The sequence below is a fragment of the Polyodon spathula genome, chromosome 7 (assembly GCF_017654505.1).
Source record: "Polyodon spathula isolate WHYD16114869_AA chromosome 7, ASM1765450v1, whole genome shotgun sequence".
NCBI classification, from domain to species: domain Eukaryota; kingdom Metazoa; phylum Chordata; class Actinopteri; order Acipenseriformes; family Polyodontidae; genus Polyodon; species Polyodon spathula.
Genome location: NC_054540.1, coordinates 6,324,279 through 6,339,867, shown reverse-complemented (window position 1 = coordinate 6,339,867; position 15,589 = coordinate 6,324,279). Strand labels below are relative to the sequence as shown.

Here is a 15,589-nt window from a genome sequence, read left to right as displayed (position 1 = left end):
TTTAACTTTTCCCCATTTCCCCTGTCTTGTAGCTGTGGCTCGGGATGCCAGCTTGGTACGTGGCAGCCTGCCGTGCCAATGTGAAGAGTGGGGCCATCATGTCTGCTCTGTCTGACACGGAAATCCAGAGGGAGATCGGGATCAGCAACCCCCTGCACCGACTCAAGCTCCGCCTGGCTATCCAGGAAATGGTCTCGCTCACCAGCCCCTCGGCCCCTCCCACATCGAGAACAGTGAGTCACACTCTGCCTGTGTCTGCATGCTCTTGTTTTACACCCCTCCCCATTGTGCAACATGTTTACCAGGACAGTTGGGATTTACACTGTATTTCACTGGGGTTGTATCTGTTTGAATATGTGCTGCAAGATGTCTTTGTGCCGAAGACCCACATTAATACTCTGCAATCCCCTATGGATACTGTTTTTTGCACCTTTATTTTTGTAGTTTTTATATTTAATTCTCATTTGAGAGTTTATTCTCTTTTATAATTAATAATGAATTATTTTACAGTAATAATTTCTTTAGTAAAATGGTATCATAGATAGTCAATCTAATATCCAATATTGAATATCTTGCTTCTTTTGGAATGCTTTTAAAATAAAACAAACTATTATGTAAAAATCCTTGACTTGGCGAGAACTGTTTTGCAGGAAACTAATGGAAACAAATTATAGAGAGTCCTAAGGTCCTAAGTTTGTCACGTTCAGCTACTTCTGTTGTAACTGACAATGTAAAATCAGCTTGCAATGAGCGAGTAGCAGGCATACTTTAAAGAATAGTACTTTAGCAACTGCGTCAACCATCAGTTGTGTGTTGTTTTTTATGGGGGTGGGGCTATTACAGCCTGACACAGTTTGAGTGTTGCCATGGTGATGCATTTTCCTAATCAGCACAAACTGCTTGCAAAAAAGCAGATGACTCCCCTTTTCAGTCTCCAAAGCAGGGCCCAAATCAGCTTGATTATTCATCAGTCTCGAGTGGTAATTTCTGAAAAAAAAAAAAAAACTTGTACTGTTTATTAAATGAAAAACTGAGAATGTTCTTACTAACATGAAGTACTTATTGCTGCACCACACTATGCCTTTGTTTCCTTCTACCTGATAATGTCTTACTGCACATGTATGGAAAATGCCCATTTCAACCATTTTGTAAGATTATATTGACTAAAAGCTGCTGTGCTTTAATTCCTCCATTACTGTATATGCAACATAAGCTAAATCTTTGCATGTAAAAAATTCAACTTCATTCCCCTTTCTAATGTTACGCTTATGGTACACAAAAATTCTCTGTGGCACAGAACAGATCTGCACACCTCCTAAGAAGCAGACAGCCTCTCTCCCCAGGATTGGAGCCTGGTGTTAAAGAGCCAGACCAGCAGCATGAAGTATGAAACAGCTATTGCATGTTTAAAAGGGAGCACTGAACTTTGCGAACAATATTCAGAAATCTTGAACGCCCCCTGGCTGTGCTGATTACCTGGCTACTCGGCTGGTGTGTACTTGCTGCTCTTCTGCCACTTGAGCGAAATGAATCCTATTATCACAAGCAAGGGGCTGTCAGGCAGGACAGTAACATACAAGCACAGCATCTTGTATCGTTCCTCCTTTACAGGACTCTTCACCAAAATGCCAGTCTTCCTCCCAGTAGAATTATATTGTATAGAAAGCAATGGGGGGGATAGACTATAATGGAGAGAGAACGGAGCTGTAGGAAGGGTTATATCGGCAGATATAGATCGGCAGGTGTGTCCAAAGAGTAATAATGATGGGCTTGTAGCATACAACCTAGTACATATTGAAGCAGGAGAAAGAGTGTGGATAATTATGATTTAATTGTATAGCCATAGCTATGTTAAGTGCTGATTAAGTAGTATTCAACTGAAGTTAAAAAGTAAATGTAACCATCTTAATCTGAAGAAACAAGGCCGTTAAGCTACAGTAAACTGAGTGCACAGGACAGGTAAACTGCAGGTTTACTCCAAATCCCATTTCTTCCAGCAACCCCATTGCGATGCCTAAACCGTTCCTTCAATCAGCCTGCAGAAATTCAATGCTGTTTTCCTTTCTGAACTGTGCATTGACAATTTAAACTGGCTTTTAAAAGAAGTAAATGAAAGTACACCACCCCCTCAGGAGTTAGAGGCTAATATAAATCTGCAATGCCTTAAGGGCTGGGAAAACGCCTGCAAACAAATTCTATGTGGTGTCAGTTAATATGCACTCTGCACATTTCTATGATATGTAGCAAGCCAAATGGTGAATCACAAGTTACCAATACTATAGTAATTAGGCTACTATACAAAATACTGTATGCATCAGTGAAATAACGTACAATAAGAAACACAAAATACTGTACCTAAAGTACTACTGCTGTACTAAAATGCTCCGGTCACCCACTTATTTTAAGGGGTTATGTTTGTAAGTCTGTTTAAAGGGGCGTCTTATCCAGCCCTGCAGTATAACTGAGTGGAAGTGTATTGAGGTGCAATATACTGAGGGGTCGGTGTGCTGGAAAGCTTACCCTATGTGTGTGCAGAAGAGCTGATGTGCTGATTGTGATGCTATAACGCTGTTGGCTTACAGTGGTGCTGCCTTTCTTCTTTAACACTGCTTGCCTCCTGTGGATTGTACCTGCCTCCTTTGGGCCCTGTTAATAGCCCTCAGGCAATGTATGGGTGACCCACGAGGAAATGGAAAATCTAACGGCTCCAACCAAAACGGTCAGTTAACCCTCTTTCTTCTCAGATATGCTTTTATTAATATTTCCATGTTGCGGTTCTAGTGCCCCGTGCTTTTTCAGTATGCATTCTTGTATTGGCGAGAATAAACTGTATTTGGCAGTAAATCACACTTTCACGTTACTAATTGTGCTCCATCTGTATATGGAAAAGCACTCAACACATCTGTGTGAGAGGGGTTCACAACTGGAGCTCATGTATGTTAAACAGCTGAGAGTTTCTTTTAAAATAATACATCTGTATTTATGTAGAATCAAACAATAAAGCCCTTTGGTCCATTGTGGGTTTTACCAGGAGCTCCATAAGCCCCAATTATCAGTGTATAGTTAGCAAGCTTGGGAGTCCACATTATAATCAGTCATGGCTTTCGCAGTTCCTGTAACTGTTTCCATAGGGTTAGTACCATTCAGCCTCTTTAAAAATGCTGTGTGTACGGTATGTATGAGTTTACAGTAATTGTTGAATCAATAGATCAGGGTTGTATAGGATGGGAGTCTTGATTGGCCCCTGGCATATTTACAAGAAACAAACATGGGGAAGGTGCAGTCTGGTTGGTTTAATGGCTTACTATAGAAGCTTTAGAAGCATGGAGAGTAGAATTTAAAAATGCTGTGAAGTATATAACTTAACTAAGACAAATGGCACAACATACAGCGCAAAATGTTTTTTTTTGGTTTGTTTGTATGCATTATGGTGTTTTTTTTTAGTTCTTTTCATAATTACCATCATTGAACGCAAAGGCTTATTTTATTCTATTATTTCTGCTCACTGAATCGTTTGAAACTGTTTTCTTTCACAATCATTTTCTAGCACAAAACTCCTAGCTTGTGAAATGGGTTCATTAATACTGTAACAAAACTCGCAGTGCTTATATTTTTTTAATTATGTTTTTTATTTATTTTTTTAATCAGTTAAGGCGGAATACTCACCGTGTTGCTTTTACTGTGCTATCCCTATAACACTGTAATCAGGGCCCATGCTGCAGTGAATGTTGTGTTCTGCAAGTGGCAGTGGAATGGAACTGTGGAGTATACCACCTTAAAAATGGTAATGTGGTATAAAGGACCCCCTTATAATGAAGGAGCACTGTACCGAGGCGCACTGCTAAAGCATCACCTCTGTTTTACACAGATTTAAGAAAGGAAAAAAAAACTTTAACACATGAAAAAACCCTTTAGCCACTATGGTAAGGCAGTTATCGTTAAAAAAAAAAAAAAAAAAAAAAAATTTATAACTTGCCGCACTATGAATCATGCATGTATTACTGTACACAGGCTATTACTCCTGACAAAGGTTTTATTTTTGAATGCTATAGTACAAATGCTTTCCATTTAGAGCAAGTATGGTTTCAGAGATGCCCTTTCTTTCACTGTCAAATGATTGTAAAATGACTTACTTTTTCTTCAAAAGTAAAAGTTGGGACCCAAATCATTCCTAGTATGATTAAGAATATGGTATTTTTGAAATTGCTGAGAAGTGAGACAAGCAAGCTCATCACATATATCTTTGCTTAATACTGTTGTTTTGAAGTCCTTGCTGCCTGTAGTTTGAAGTGATGCTTGCGTAAGCACAGTGTACAGGTTGTATTTTGCAAGTGTGTTAATACCACTGACTACCTGATGCATTTGTTTATGTATCTATTTGTTTGCTTACTGACTATTTCTAATCCTTTCCTTTCTGACACTACAGAAGGAGTCAGAGGAAGGCAGCTGGGCACAGGTATGAAATTTATATGTGTGTGTGTGTGTGTGTGTGTGTGTGTGCTGTTTCTTCGACATCGAAAGTAATTTTTAACACAAGAGCTTGCATTCTGTTTATGAAAAGCGTATTTTAGTGGTAGAAATGTCATTTTCTTCTGTCCCTAAGTAATAATACAGTGTTAGATTCACGCTTTATGATGAATCGTGCATGTTTATGAGTTTGTATTTATGTCCATGACAACCCACAAGCTGTTCGCCTCATTGCATAAAACAAGAGCTGAGTTTGTGTCTTTTATACATGCAATTTTAAACCTCAGCTATAAATGATTGTTCTGAGGTGAGAGAGTTCGCAAGCTGCATTTCATCAGCTCCCATGTTTCTAACTGCAAGCATTTTTTAGCACGAGTTGTGAGTGGGAGGTGTAATGTGACATCCCTTGCTGGAGCTGAAGATTTCAACAGTTTTTTTTTATTATTATTATTATTATTATTATTATTATTATTATTATTGGAGAGCATTACAGGGAAAGGTAAGGGAACCCGAGCACCGAAGATTGAAATCATTCTCCCTTTATGCCCAAGTCTAATACTGGATTACACCAAGGTTAGAGGCTAATTGTGTGTGCCTATTGAATAGAAGGTCCCTGAGACCAAGGCTGGTGGTAGTGTGTTATTAATACAGCTTTAGGGCAGTTTTTAGATGCGTATGGTAGTTTATATGTGCAGTACAGTAGTAGTAACCTTGAAAGCAACCAGAATAGTCTCCCTGTAGTTCATGCCCTGTCAGGGTGACAGTTATACCAATCGGGTGCTATATCGTTGCAGACACTGGCCTATGGTGATATGAATCATGAATGGATTGGAAATGAGTGGCTCCCAAGCCTGGGATTACCTCAGTACCGCAGTTACTTCATGGAGTGCCTCGTGGACGCCAGAATGCTGGACCACCTGACCAAGAAGGACCTCAGAGTCCATCTTAAAATGGTGGACAGCTTCCACAGGTAAGTTTTCTTCTCCATCTCTTTGACTGGAATTTCAATAGCACATCCTGGAACTGATCAGGTCCCTTATTATACACAGGGCCAATACAGCCTGACATCATCAGTTACATTCTTTATTTACCCACGAAGAACCAGCTGAGGGCAGTTTACAGTGGTGATCTAAGCAATATGAAACTTTATTTTTTGTATTGTATTTTTAGAAGACTGAAGAAAATTGAAGGACTTACAAAACAAGAAGCATTTACAATGTACTGTAGTTATATAAAACTGTTTAAATGTGCATTTGGCTATTAAAGTTTCAGCTTTATCAGTTATTGTCAATGTTAATACACAGCTGTATTCTTTAATGTTCTTACTCCATTACTGTTGCTGTCCTGTAAAAATGATTAATAAAGGTTTAAAGGTGTAGCTTTTTTATGCTGTATTTCCCCTCTTTTCTTACCCAATGTCAATGTATTTTTTCTTGGTTGCCTGATATCTGCTGAATAAATGGACACTGATTTATAAACTGTAAATGCATTTCGTAGAGAAATATCTCAATTCAAACAAATCTCTGGAATGGTTTAAGATTTGGCTACAGAGGTGTGTGGAGGTGCATTGATATTACTAATGTGTCCAGACATTGACAGTACTTTCCATGTGTCATCATACCATGTATTAAAAGTTATTAACAACTTTAACACTTTAATCCAGCTGTTTCTTGAACCTTGCAAAGATTAGATTTTTAAGCTCAAAATGTCACCAATAAATAATAAGCAACTTACTGTATCTTTAAGGATTCTTCAGATCCATCATCCCTGAAAGAGGACTAGCCATTTGCCACAATAACACACTCCTTGATAATACATTTGATCTCATTATTTTTCAGGACAAGTCTGCAGTACGGGATCATGTGCCTAAAGAAACTCAATTATGACAGGAAAGAACTGGAAAGGAGGAGAGAATGCAGTCAACATGAACTGAAAGGTATGTTTAGGACTACTCCCAAGTACTGTGTCAGATTTCCAAAAAACAACGTTCTTTTACAAAATGACCGATGATCTCGGAATGCAATGTGCACCATATTAAACGTACATGCTGGATATGCTCATGAGCACTAGATATTAGCAATACAGTAAAACCTGTCCGATCTGACATGTTGCGGATTAGACAGGGTGCTGGGTTAGAAATTCTGTAATTTTAAAAAAATATATATATATTTTATTCATGAGACAGCTTGTTGTGTGAACATGTAGTCATTTATTTGCTGTTCCACATCTGTACCATTCAGCATAATAATTCTAATAGTTTTAAACTTAGAAAAGAAAAATCACATAACCTAGTGCCAGATTGCACAGTCAGGTTTACATTGGATTTTAGGCAGAAAATTAATTTCAATAGGGATCATCATGCTGAATTATACAGAATGCCGATATGTAGAGGGGCTGGATTAGACAGGTTTTACTGTACTATATTTTTTTTTAAATTAGAGTTTACATTTCCACTGTGCATATACAAAATATGTAACCAAATGAAGCCAATTCATGCACATGTATTACTAACTGAAAAAAACACAACAACAAAAAAAGACAAACGATAAGCACTGTTCCCTCCCGTTATTACTTTGTGACTGCTTATCACCAGAAAGTACAATGATGATGGATAAAAAGTGTACATCGTTACATTAATAGGTATGAATGACTGGCTGAACCGCCAGTATAATGGTCTGCTCTGCTGCTCAGTGATACTCTGGTTTGGTTACACTCTGTTTAAATTGCAATGTATTCTCATTTGTTTCACAGATGTGTTAGTGTGGAGCAATGACCGTGTGCTTCGCTGGGTACAGAGTATTGGACTACGGGATTATGCAAACATCTTGTTAGAAAGTGGAGTCCATGGGTCTCTGGTTGCCTTGGATGACAATTTTGACTACAGTAGTCTAGCGCTGTTACTACAGATCCCAAACCAGAACACTCAGGTGAGTCACAGCTGAAAGAGCAATATGCAGAGTTACATTTGTTTTAACTCAGGAAAGGGAATTACTGTATGTAAAATAATTAGAACATTGCAGGGGACAATATTACATTATACCACAGGTCAGGAAACACAAAGTCATTGTCAGAGAGCATGACTTGGGCCTGCCCCGGAGGGGACTACAGTCTTGCCCACTGTGTAGTGGATTCAGTTTGGCCAGTGAGGGCTGAGTTGAAACCAAAAAGCTCATTAGTTCTGTATGAGTGCTATTGTACCAGCAACAAGTTATTGGAATCTGTGGTGAGCAGGCAGAGAGACACCAGGATGATTTAAATAAATACCAAACTCAGGTCCTTTGAAACTGCTGTAGTTATGAAATTATCTTCAACCAAGAAGTATATTTTAATTGTGTTTGCTCTTATGATGACAAGTGTAACATGACTGATTCAGCTTTGAAGCTTCCGCTTTTTTAAGCTTTCTTCGCACCCTTGTAAATGAGGCTCCTTCATCTTAACAAGTTTATCCCGTTGAATATTCTTTTTTTCTTTTTTATATAAAGATTAGGGTGTATTCAATTGATCTAAACAGAGGCAGATCTTAGAACAGCTTCCATTTAAATCTGCCATTTTACTTGGGGTTCTGTCTAACAGGAAGATTATTCAGCAGCTTCACTGGTCAAAGGAAGTTCATACTTGTAGCAGACAGGGCTCTGCATTTTTTGGTCACAGAGTCGTCTCTTCAAGCATCCTTTGTTCGTATAATATTATATATATATATATATATATATATATATATATATATATATAAACAGGCACGACAACTTCTGGAGAGAGAGTACAACAATCTTCTGGCGCTCGGAACAGAGAGAAGACTTGATGAAGTAAGTATAAACTGTTCAGGACTTGCTGCTTCCAAGGTGTTTTTCTCTCGATCACTAGCTTAAAGAGAATACATCATGATCACACAATAGAGCAGTAACATGAATAATTCAATAATATTATTCATCATGAAAGAAGGTCAGACAGTTACAGGGACAAATGCTTTTTGAAGACAAGGGACTGAGATTAGATCTGACAACTCAAGTCTTGTGTCGTGACAGTGTCAGTCTTTTAATTGCTTTTTTCAACTGGTTTCCATAGTCACAGCATGAAGTGCTATGTTCTTCATGCTGTGACTATGAAAAGCAGTTGAAATAATTTGGACACTAAGTTGTATTTGCACTTTAAAATGTAGAGAGTCTGTACCAGACAGACAATGATAATCCAGGTGCAATGGTGTTTTATTTATATTCCACTGAAGTCACTTGATAACGGTAAATAATAATGAATGGTAGTACACAAGGCTGTGTACTACACAGTTTAACCCAGGGCTTCAGTCCCAAAACAATAAACACAGTATTAAGTACACACACAATATACAAACATGGTCACCAGTCCAAAGTGAGTGCCCATGAGATGAATCATTAAGAATCATTCTGTCTGTCTGTCACACAGTAACACAATACCTGTAAGATGTATTGGACCTTGCTGTGCTATTACTTATCATCCCAGATCACTTGAAATAACTTTCAGTACTTTTTTGGCACATTATGAATTGCTTTGGATAACTGATCTATCCCAGAGTTTGGTGGTAAGTAAAACATTTTTTGCTACAATAAGCGTATTTGCTTTCTGGGCATGTAGTAGCAGGTGCACCATGATAAGTTAGTAGATGCACCTGTTATTCTCAATTGAATAAACTCAATGGCCTAACGGTTTCAGACATGTTTTATTTTTGTAGTTTTAGTCCTCATGGTTACCCTAAATAACTGTAAGAAACATACCTGAAGCAGCAGCAGTAAGTTAGCACAGAAAAATCTGATGTTTAAATAGTACATTTTTAATTTAAATGTGTAAAAAAATATATATTATTTCATTTGAGATTAAACTGACACACTAGCGCCACCTGTGCCAAACTCCATCTTGCATGTTGCTTTCTCTCCCTACAAGCACACTGGAATGTGGGGAGAAAAAAGAAACTGCAGGAAAAAAATCCAACAGCCATGACCAAAACAATCCATAAAAAACAATAACTTGCATTTTCTGCAGAATGATGACAAAAACTTCAGAGGAGGACCTTCCTGGAGAAGACAGTTCCATCCACGGGACATCCATGGAATCAGCATGATGCCAGGCTCCTCCGAAACTCTGCCAGCAGGGTTCAGACTGACCACCACATCGGGGCAGTCACGCAACATGTCATCTGAAGGTGGGTGCGTTGAGAAAGGACCCTTGTGGATACAGCCTGGAGGGGAGAAGATCAGCCTCCGCAGGTTTCAAGTGGTGAACTACAGTGCTGTGTTGACATTAGTTAACACCCGTTTCAAACGCAATAGTGTTAGAAATACCTGCTTTAAATCCCTAAGGCACTAATCTGAGGATTTAATATTTTACAATCACCACCACTGATTGAACAACAGCCTGAAATAAGAAGCCCCGGTAAAGGTCTTGCTTTAAAAAGATGTACTGACTCAAATAAAAATATACATTGTAAAGGTATTTTCACCTAAGTGCAATCTGTTTGTCAAGTCAACTTTAAGCAGCGATATATGTTCTCATATGGAATAGTACAAGTCAATAGTATACCAACAGCACGTGGGCCATAGTTAATGTATATCTTTACAAGTTAAAAAAAAAAAAAAAAAAAGTCAAAAGCTCCAATACAGCACATGTTGTATTAACTTTCCAAAGTAAGAAACCTTAAAGCCTTAGGTTGGGCAGGAGAGCACTATGTTGATAAGGTTTTTGTGATTCTGGTGGCTGTAGTCACACCTAAATGCAGCAGATGGACACCATGTACCCAATTGCAGAGTAATTTAGGAAGCACTTCTCAGCTGTTACGCCACACGATTCCCCTGCAGGCGACTGTTGAACAAGTTTGCTGACTGTGACTTTGTTTTTTTTGTTGTTTTTGATTGCCGCTGAATTTTAGTTCTCTTTGAGATGTTGGACGACAGTCCGGAAGACTTGATAATGGACTGGTCTCAAGGTCAGGAATACATGAACAGTGCTGGACTCCTGGCTCACTGTCCTACCTAAACATTTCAGCCCCTAATCTCTGGAGCTATACTGGGTTCTACATTTGGCTTTCATTTTCCTCTCCTCCACATTCTATGTACCTTTCATCCTCTGTGTGTCAAGACTAGGTTCCAATAAACTCCTGAGTTTTGTTCTAGGAAGTCCGGAGTTAGATCATAAGAACCACAACTTCTACTTTTGATCTCCAAGCAATCACAGCTGTGTTTTGTACCACTGTTAACATTAATAAGAATTATTTCCTTCTCCAGTCAAGTCATTGAAACCTATAATACCCTTCCATCTTTGCCAACAGGAAAGACCACCATAAATAGCCACCGCCTTTAACTACAAAATCACAAGTGGTGTATTTCATTGTAGTGGTGTGCCCAAACAAAGATGAAGTCCTCACATAATTGATGTATTTTTAAAGAAAAATATGTATCATTGTATTCCTGTTGAAATTTCTCAAATAAAACACACGCCCCTGGAGCAAAGGCACAGTGAATTAATTAAGCTGCTTGCCCCTAAAACCAACTGTATTTAATATATACAATATGTACAAGAGTATTGAAAATGTAAACAGTGGCTATCTGACACCACTTACTGGTAATATCTTGTTTTTATAAGTCATTGAAACAAAAGCTTTGACTGTGAGAAATGTCAACTGGAATAGAAAGAGGAGCATCTTTATTTAAAAGCAAGTCATGTACAAGGAAGTTCATCTTTTTAATGATGCCCATTACTGAGCTCCCTTGAAAGAACTGTAGCAGAGCTCCTGAATTAATGGTCAATTCTCTGTTTTCAGTTGCCTCATCAGCACTGCAGAGGTTGGACAGTTCAACAGTGAGGACGTATTCATGCTGATTTGTTAATGGAAGGAAAATGGCTGAATGATTGTGAGTACAAGACTGGGTTTTGAAGGAATTAAAAAAAAAATATATTACATGATTTGAGGTTTGGCATGCAAGAGATTATTATCTTAGACAGGAGACAAAGTTGCAGAAAAGTTTATAGACAGAGAAGTTCCCATAACGTTTCTGGGGAGTGCCTGGCAGCCCAGTTGCCCCGTGTAGAAATGTTTACAAGACTCCCGGGAGATGTTCATTTCTACACAAGGCCGTCTACAGCTGGGGTAGAACAATGAAACCTAAGAGATAGAAATCTGAAGAGATAGGAGTCACAGCGGACATCCGTGAAAAAAAAAAAAGTGCTTGGCAGAGGCTAAGAATAGATTTGTTACTGCATCACCAAGAGACCCAATATGTCATAAAACAAACAAACCCGGATTCTTCATAGAAGAGTGTATAGGTTTGATTTAAAATAATAATAATAATAATAATAATAATAATAATAATAATAATAATAATAATAATAATAATAATAATGGTGCAATGCTCAGACTTATTAGTGTGCCACATATCCTCAATATAATCACAAAGACATGTTTCATCTACTGTCATTTCCAGTGGGGGTAACTGGCTTAAAACGTAATAATTATAGAAACATAGTGGTCTTAATTTTGTACATGGCTAGCACAGCAAGGACAGATTGACATATCAGTAAAAAAAGAAAGAAAGAACTATTTATTTATTTTTTTTTTTTTTTTTAAGTGTTATAATTAAATAGTGTGACAGTAGTTAGTTGTAACATCATGTGTTTTTTGATAGGTTTCAGTATATCAGTGCTTCTGGTACCCATGTACCTTCTGTGATGAGGATCCCTGATGAGCTCCCTTTACCTGACCAACATCAGCGAGAGTAAACCTGCAGGTCTCACATGGTGCCCTGCTGAGCAGCGCTCCAAGATAGAACACCACGCTGTTTATTACAGCCAAGTCTGTGCAACTGAGCACCAAGTAGAGGTGCTAAAAATAATATCTACAGAGCTGTCAAATATGTTGCAGTTTGTACTGTTTTCTTGTAACATACTAGTTGAGCGTATGTACTGTGTATGTATTTCTTTTACAAAAACCTGTGTAGGTCCTCTGTAAATTAATATAAATATGGCAGTTTTTATATTAAAAAAACAAACACACATTGGGTTTGTGTGAATATCCAGACATCATTTTCATGTTCAAAGATGCTGCTGTTTGTACCTTTTTCCATGACCCCCCCCCCCATTGTGACCAGGTTTACATGTTTAGCAGTGTTAGGACCTTTGAGACAGACTGTTTAGGTTTATATTGGGCTTCTAATCACAACGTGCCATTTCATTTTCGCAAGCTGCAAATCCTGCCATGTGGTGTACAGTGCTGTGATTCGTGTCCCATCTCTGTTGGACAACCAGACACTCGAGGGGAAACTTAACGCACAGCAAACCACTGAAGGCTACTGATACTACAAGCAGTTTTCAATGGGGTTCCCCCTCATTGGACTATGCCATGGAGTCAGGTGACTCAGGACCAGTGTCACTGGAGTTCCAGAACCTTCAGTCAGAATGAGTGATTCAAGAGTATAATGGGCTGGATCAGAGATTCATCCTGCTTTCAGCTGAGCTGGCCTTTGTATAGACTTCAACCTACTGAAGTCACTTTATCAGATGAAATAACTGAAAGACAGAACTAGCAGTGTGTAAAGAGAGTGTATAAAATATAGTAGTTGAGACATTTTAAAGAAAAAATCTATTGCTTACTATGACTTTTTTTGGTGTTGCAATAATAATTGTTTAGTCTTTAATTGCTTCTATAGGAGATTCTTAGAGTAAGACCTCTTGCATAACCTCCCTTGGATAGTTGCTGATTTATTGCTGCCTGATCTTAGTGCAAGACCTGTCTTTTAGTTATTTCTATAAGCAGTTTGATCTGATGGAGTTTTGTAATTTTTTATTTATTTTTTTGGTTTATTTGTTTGCATGTACAGATAATCTTTTTGTTTTATTTTGTGTCCATTTTAAATTGTTGACTTTTTTCTTTGGTAAAAAAAATAAATAAATAATGATGATCAAACAGTTTTTCATTGTCAATAATAAAATTAAAATAATTGCATGAAATGCATTCCTCACACAGCTTGCTGTTTAAAAAGTTGCAGTGACAATATTTACCATAGGGAGGCGCACTTAACCCACAATGTCAAAACCATCTTGTGTTCAATCTAGGATTTAAAAATGTGAGGCAAATAAGCAAAAATGTAGTGCTGTACAGTATTGTCACGTGAAAAACAACACCTCCCCCACCTTGGAGGTAACACTACAAGACACTGAAAAGTGGATCTCAGACCAGTACAGTGGTTACATTAACACTGCTTTCACCATGGTTTATCTTGTAAAGACAGAAGTATACCAAATATACTGTTAGTATAAAACTCCTTTTATATAACATTCTTAGAAATAAAAAATACATACAAAAGATTGTTTACTTGTCTTTATATATAACACACATCTATATTTAATAGAGACTTGAATTGTCTTCTGGTAGATTTTTAACAGTTAACCTTCTTTACTAAGATAAAAGAAAAAATATTTTTTAAAGCAGCTTTAGCATTTCTTACAATGTTCCTTAAAAGATTCTGTTAAATTTATTTTTACAGTTTAAAAAGGCTATCAAACAATATTTACAGGCAGTACTACTTAATAAGCAGTCGACTGTCTAGAATGCATCTCAATACTTACATTACTAACCATGGGAACTTGCACTCAACTTCTGGTGACAACATTTCGTGCACAGTTTAGCAGAATATACTAAAATCAGGGAAAGTATAACATGGATTACCAGGAACACTTCCAGTTGAAAATAATCTGCTTTAATACAAGTGCGTGAAAATGAAAAGAATCAGATTTCTGTCTGCCCATCTTGTGTAATGCATGAGCTAGCGGACAAACACGAGGGTGTTTTGCACGACTGCCCCTGTTCTGAACTTGCTTTCTCTTTGCTTGTGTCTCTCACCCTGCTGTCAACACTCCACTGTCAGTAGTGCAATACAAGATACATCTAAAAGCAGTTGTCAGGATTTGTGAAAAGGTCAGTGATTTAAAACATGTGAAAGACTGCAATTAAGATCAGAAACATTGTACAATACATGCAACAATATTTTTGTCAACAATCTTTATTTTAGCAGCACTGAAGGGTAAACTTGATCAGTTTCGCTGTTGAGACTTTCAACACAAGAAACTAACCTAAAACAAATTAGTTGTGCCAGGAGTTGTACAATAAAACAGAAAACACAGCTTTGTATTAGGTGCAATGTTTAAAAAACAAAACGAGAAAGAAAAACACCCACATTAACTCCCTGTGCTTTATACCACGTTTCTAATAAATGAAAAGCATACAAAAAGAAAAGTACTATCAAAAGCTGGATATTACAATTATTGTAAAATCAGGAGAGAGAGCCTTGTAATTACACGACCATCAAGCCTAGCCTCTAATTGAGGCAGAAGGCAAAGAGGCAATCAGCAATACATTTGTATATTCTGAGATATTCCATGGAATGCATGTCTTCATTCTGTAGTTACCAGTACGTTTAATTGTTGCTCAGCAGTAAAGAATTCAGATTATTGCTCGATATTCACAAGTCACAGTTTCTGCTGAAGGACTTCTTCTATTTCTTCAAACACGACTGGGTCCTCAATCGTAGGACTTATCTGAAAGAAAATACAACAATAACAGTGACAATGACAATGACTGCATTGTTCTAAAATGCGAAGTTCTAGTTTAATCCAGTTTGTTCTACCATTATCTGGATCATTCTGTCATTAACATTTTACTGCCCTGGGTATGTTCTCATACCTGTTATATGCCTATTTTCTCAACATCAAATGTATTGGACACTGGGAAGCAAAGTTACCTAACTGAACACAAACTACAGCAAAATACAAAACGTTGGCTCAGCGGATCTTGCCAGAGCCCCAGATTACCTTGTAAGGCTTGCCATTCACAAGTGCGGAGAGCGTGGAGCGAGGTGTCTTTCCGGAACGAGTCTTTGGCAACCGCTTCACGAAAATGGCCTTCCTGAAGGCTGCCACTGGACCAATACTCCCTCTGACGAGAGCGACTATCTCAGCCACAAGGGCGTCTTCTGCCTTGTTCACACCTGCAGTAGCAGAAGTACATTCACAGCCGTGTTTAACAGCAACCAGGCACATTGCATACAGCGTGCACTGCAAGGGTTAAAGTCTGTGACACATTCATACATCTCAAACTGCAAGTGTG

The 15,589-nt window shown here is 37.9% G+C and overlaps 2 protein-coding genes across 11 annotated transcripts in view; one reads left to right on the top strand and one right to left on the bottom strand.

Moving 5' to 3' along the window:
- LOC121318059 (liprin-alpha-2) overlaps nt 1–13,680 on the top strand; it is a 193,731-nt gene extending 180,051 nt beyond the window's left edge. For 2 of the 7 annotated variants that reach the window (XM_041254309.1, XM_041254308.1), the window contains exons 22-32: nt 33–233; nt 2,657–2,719; nt 4,427–4,456; nt 5,262–5,437; nt 6,306–6,403; nt 7,219–7,394; nt 8,202–8,270; nt 9,478–9,637; nt 10,361–10,417; nt 11,252–11,342; nt 12,114–13,678. In XM_041254309.1, the coding sequence (XP_041110243.1) occupies nt 33–233; nt 2,657–2,719; nt 4,427–4,456; nt 5,262–5,437; nt 6,306–6,403; nt 7,219–7,394; nt 8,202–8,270; nt 9,478–9,637; nt 10,361–10,417; nt 11,252–11,310 (1,089 nt within the window). In that variant the 3' untranslated portion in view covers nt 11,311–11,342; nt 12,114–13,678. Of the gene's footprint in view, nt 1–32; nt 234–2,656; nt 2,720–4,426; nt 4,457–5,261; nt 5,438–6,305; nt 6,404–7,218; nt 7,395–8,201; nt 8,271–9,477; nt 9,638–10,360; nt 10,418–11,251; nt 11,343–12,113 lie in introns of all 7 variants that reach the window. The other 5 variants (XM_041254314.1, XM_041254313.1, XM_041254311.1 and 2 more) reach the window with 5 other exon arrangements.
- Nucleotides 13,681–14,468: 788 nt separating this feature from the next.
- The window catches only part of LOC121318058 (acyl-CoA synthetase short-chain family member 3, mitochondrial-like), a 41,174-nt gene continuing 40,053 nt past the window's right edge, over nt 14,469–15,589 (bottom strand). For all 4 annotated transcript variants that reach the window (XM_041254306.1, XM_041254307.1, XM_041254304.1 and 1 more), the window contains 2 exons: nt 15,295–15,470; nt 14,469–15,021 (listed from right to left, as the gene is read on the bottom strand). In XM_041254306.1, coding sequence (XP_041110240.1) covers nt 14,953–15,021; nt 15,295–15,470 — 245 coding nt within the window. In that variant the 3' untranslated portion in view covers nt 14,469–14,952. The remainder of the gene's footprint in view (nt 15,022–15,294; nt 15,471–15,589) is intronic.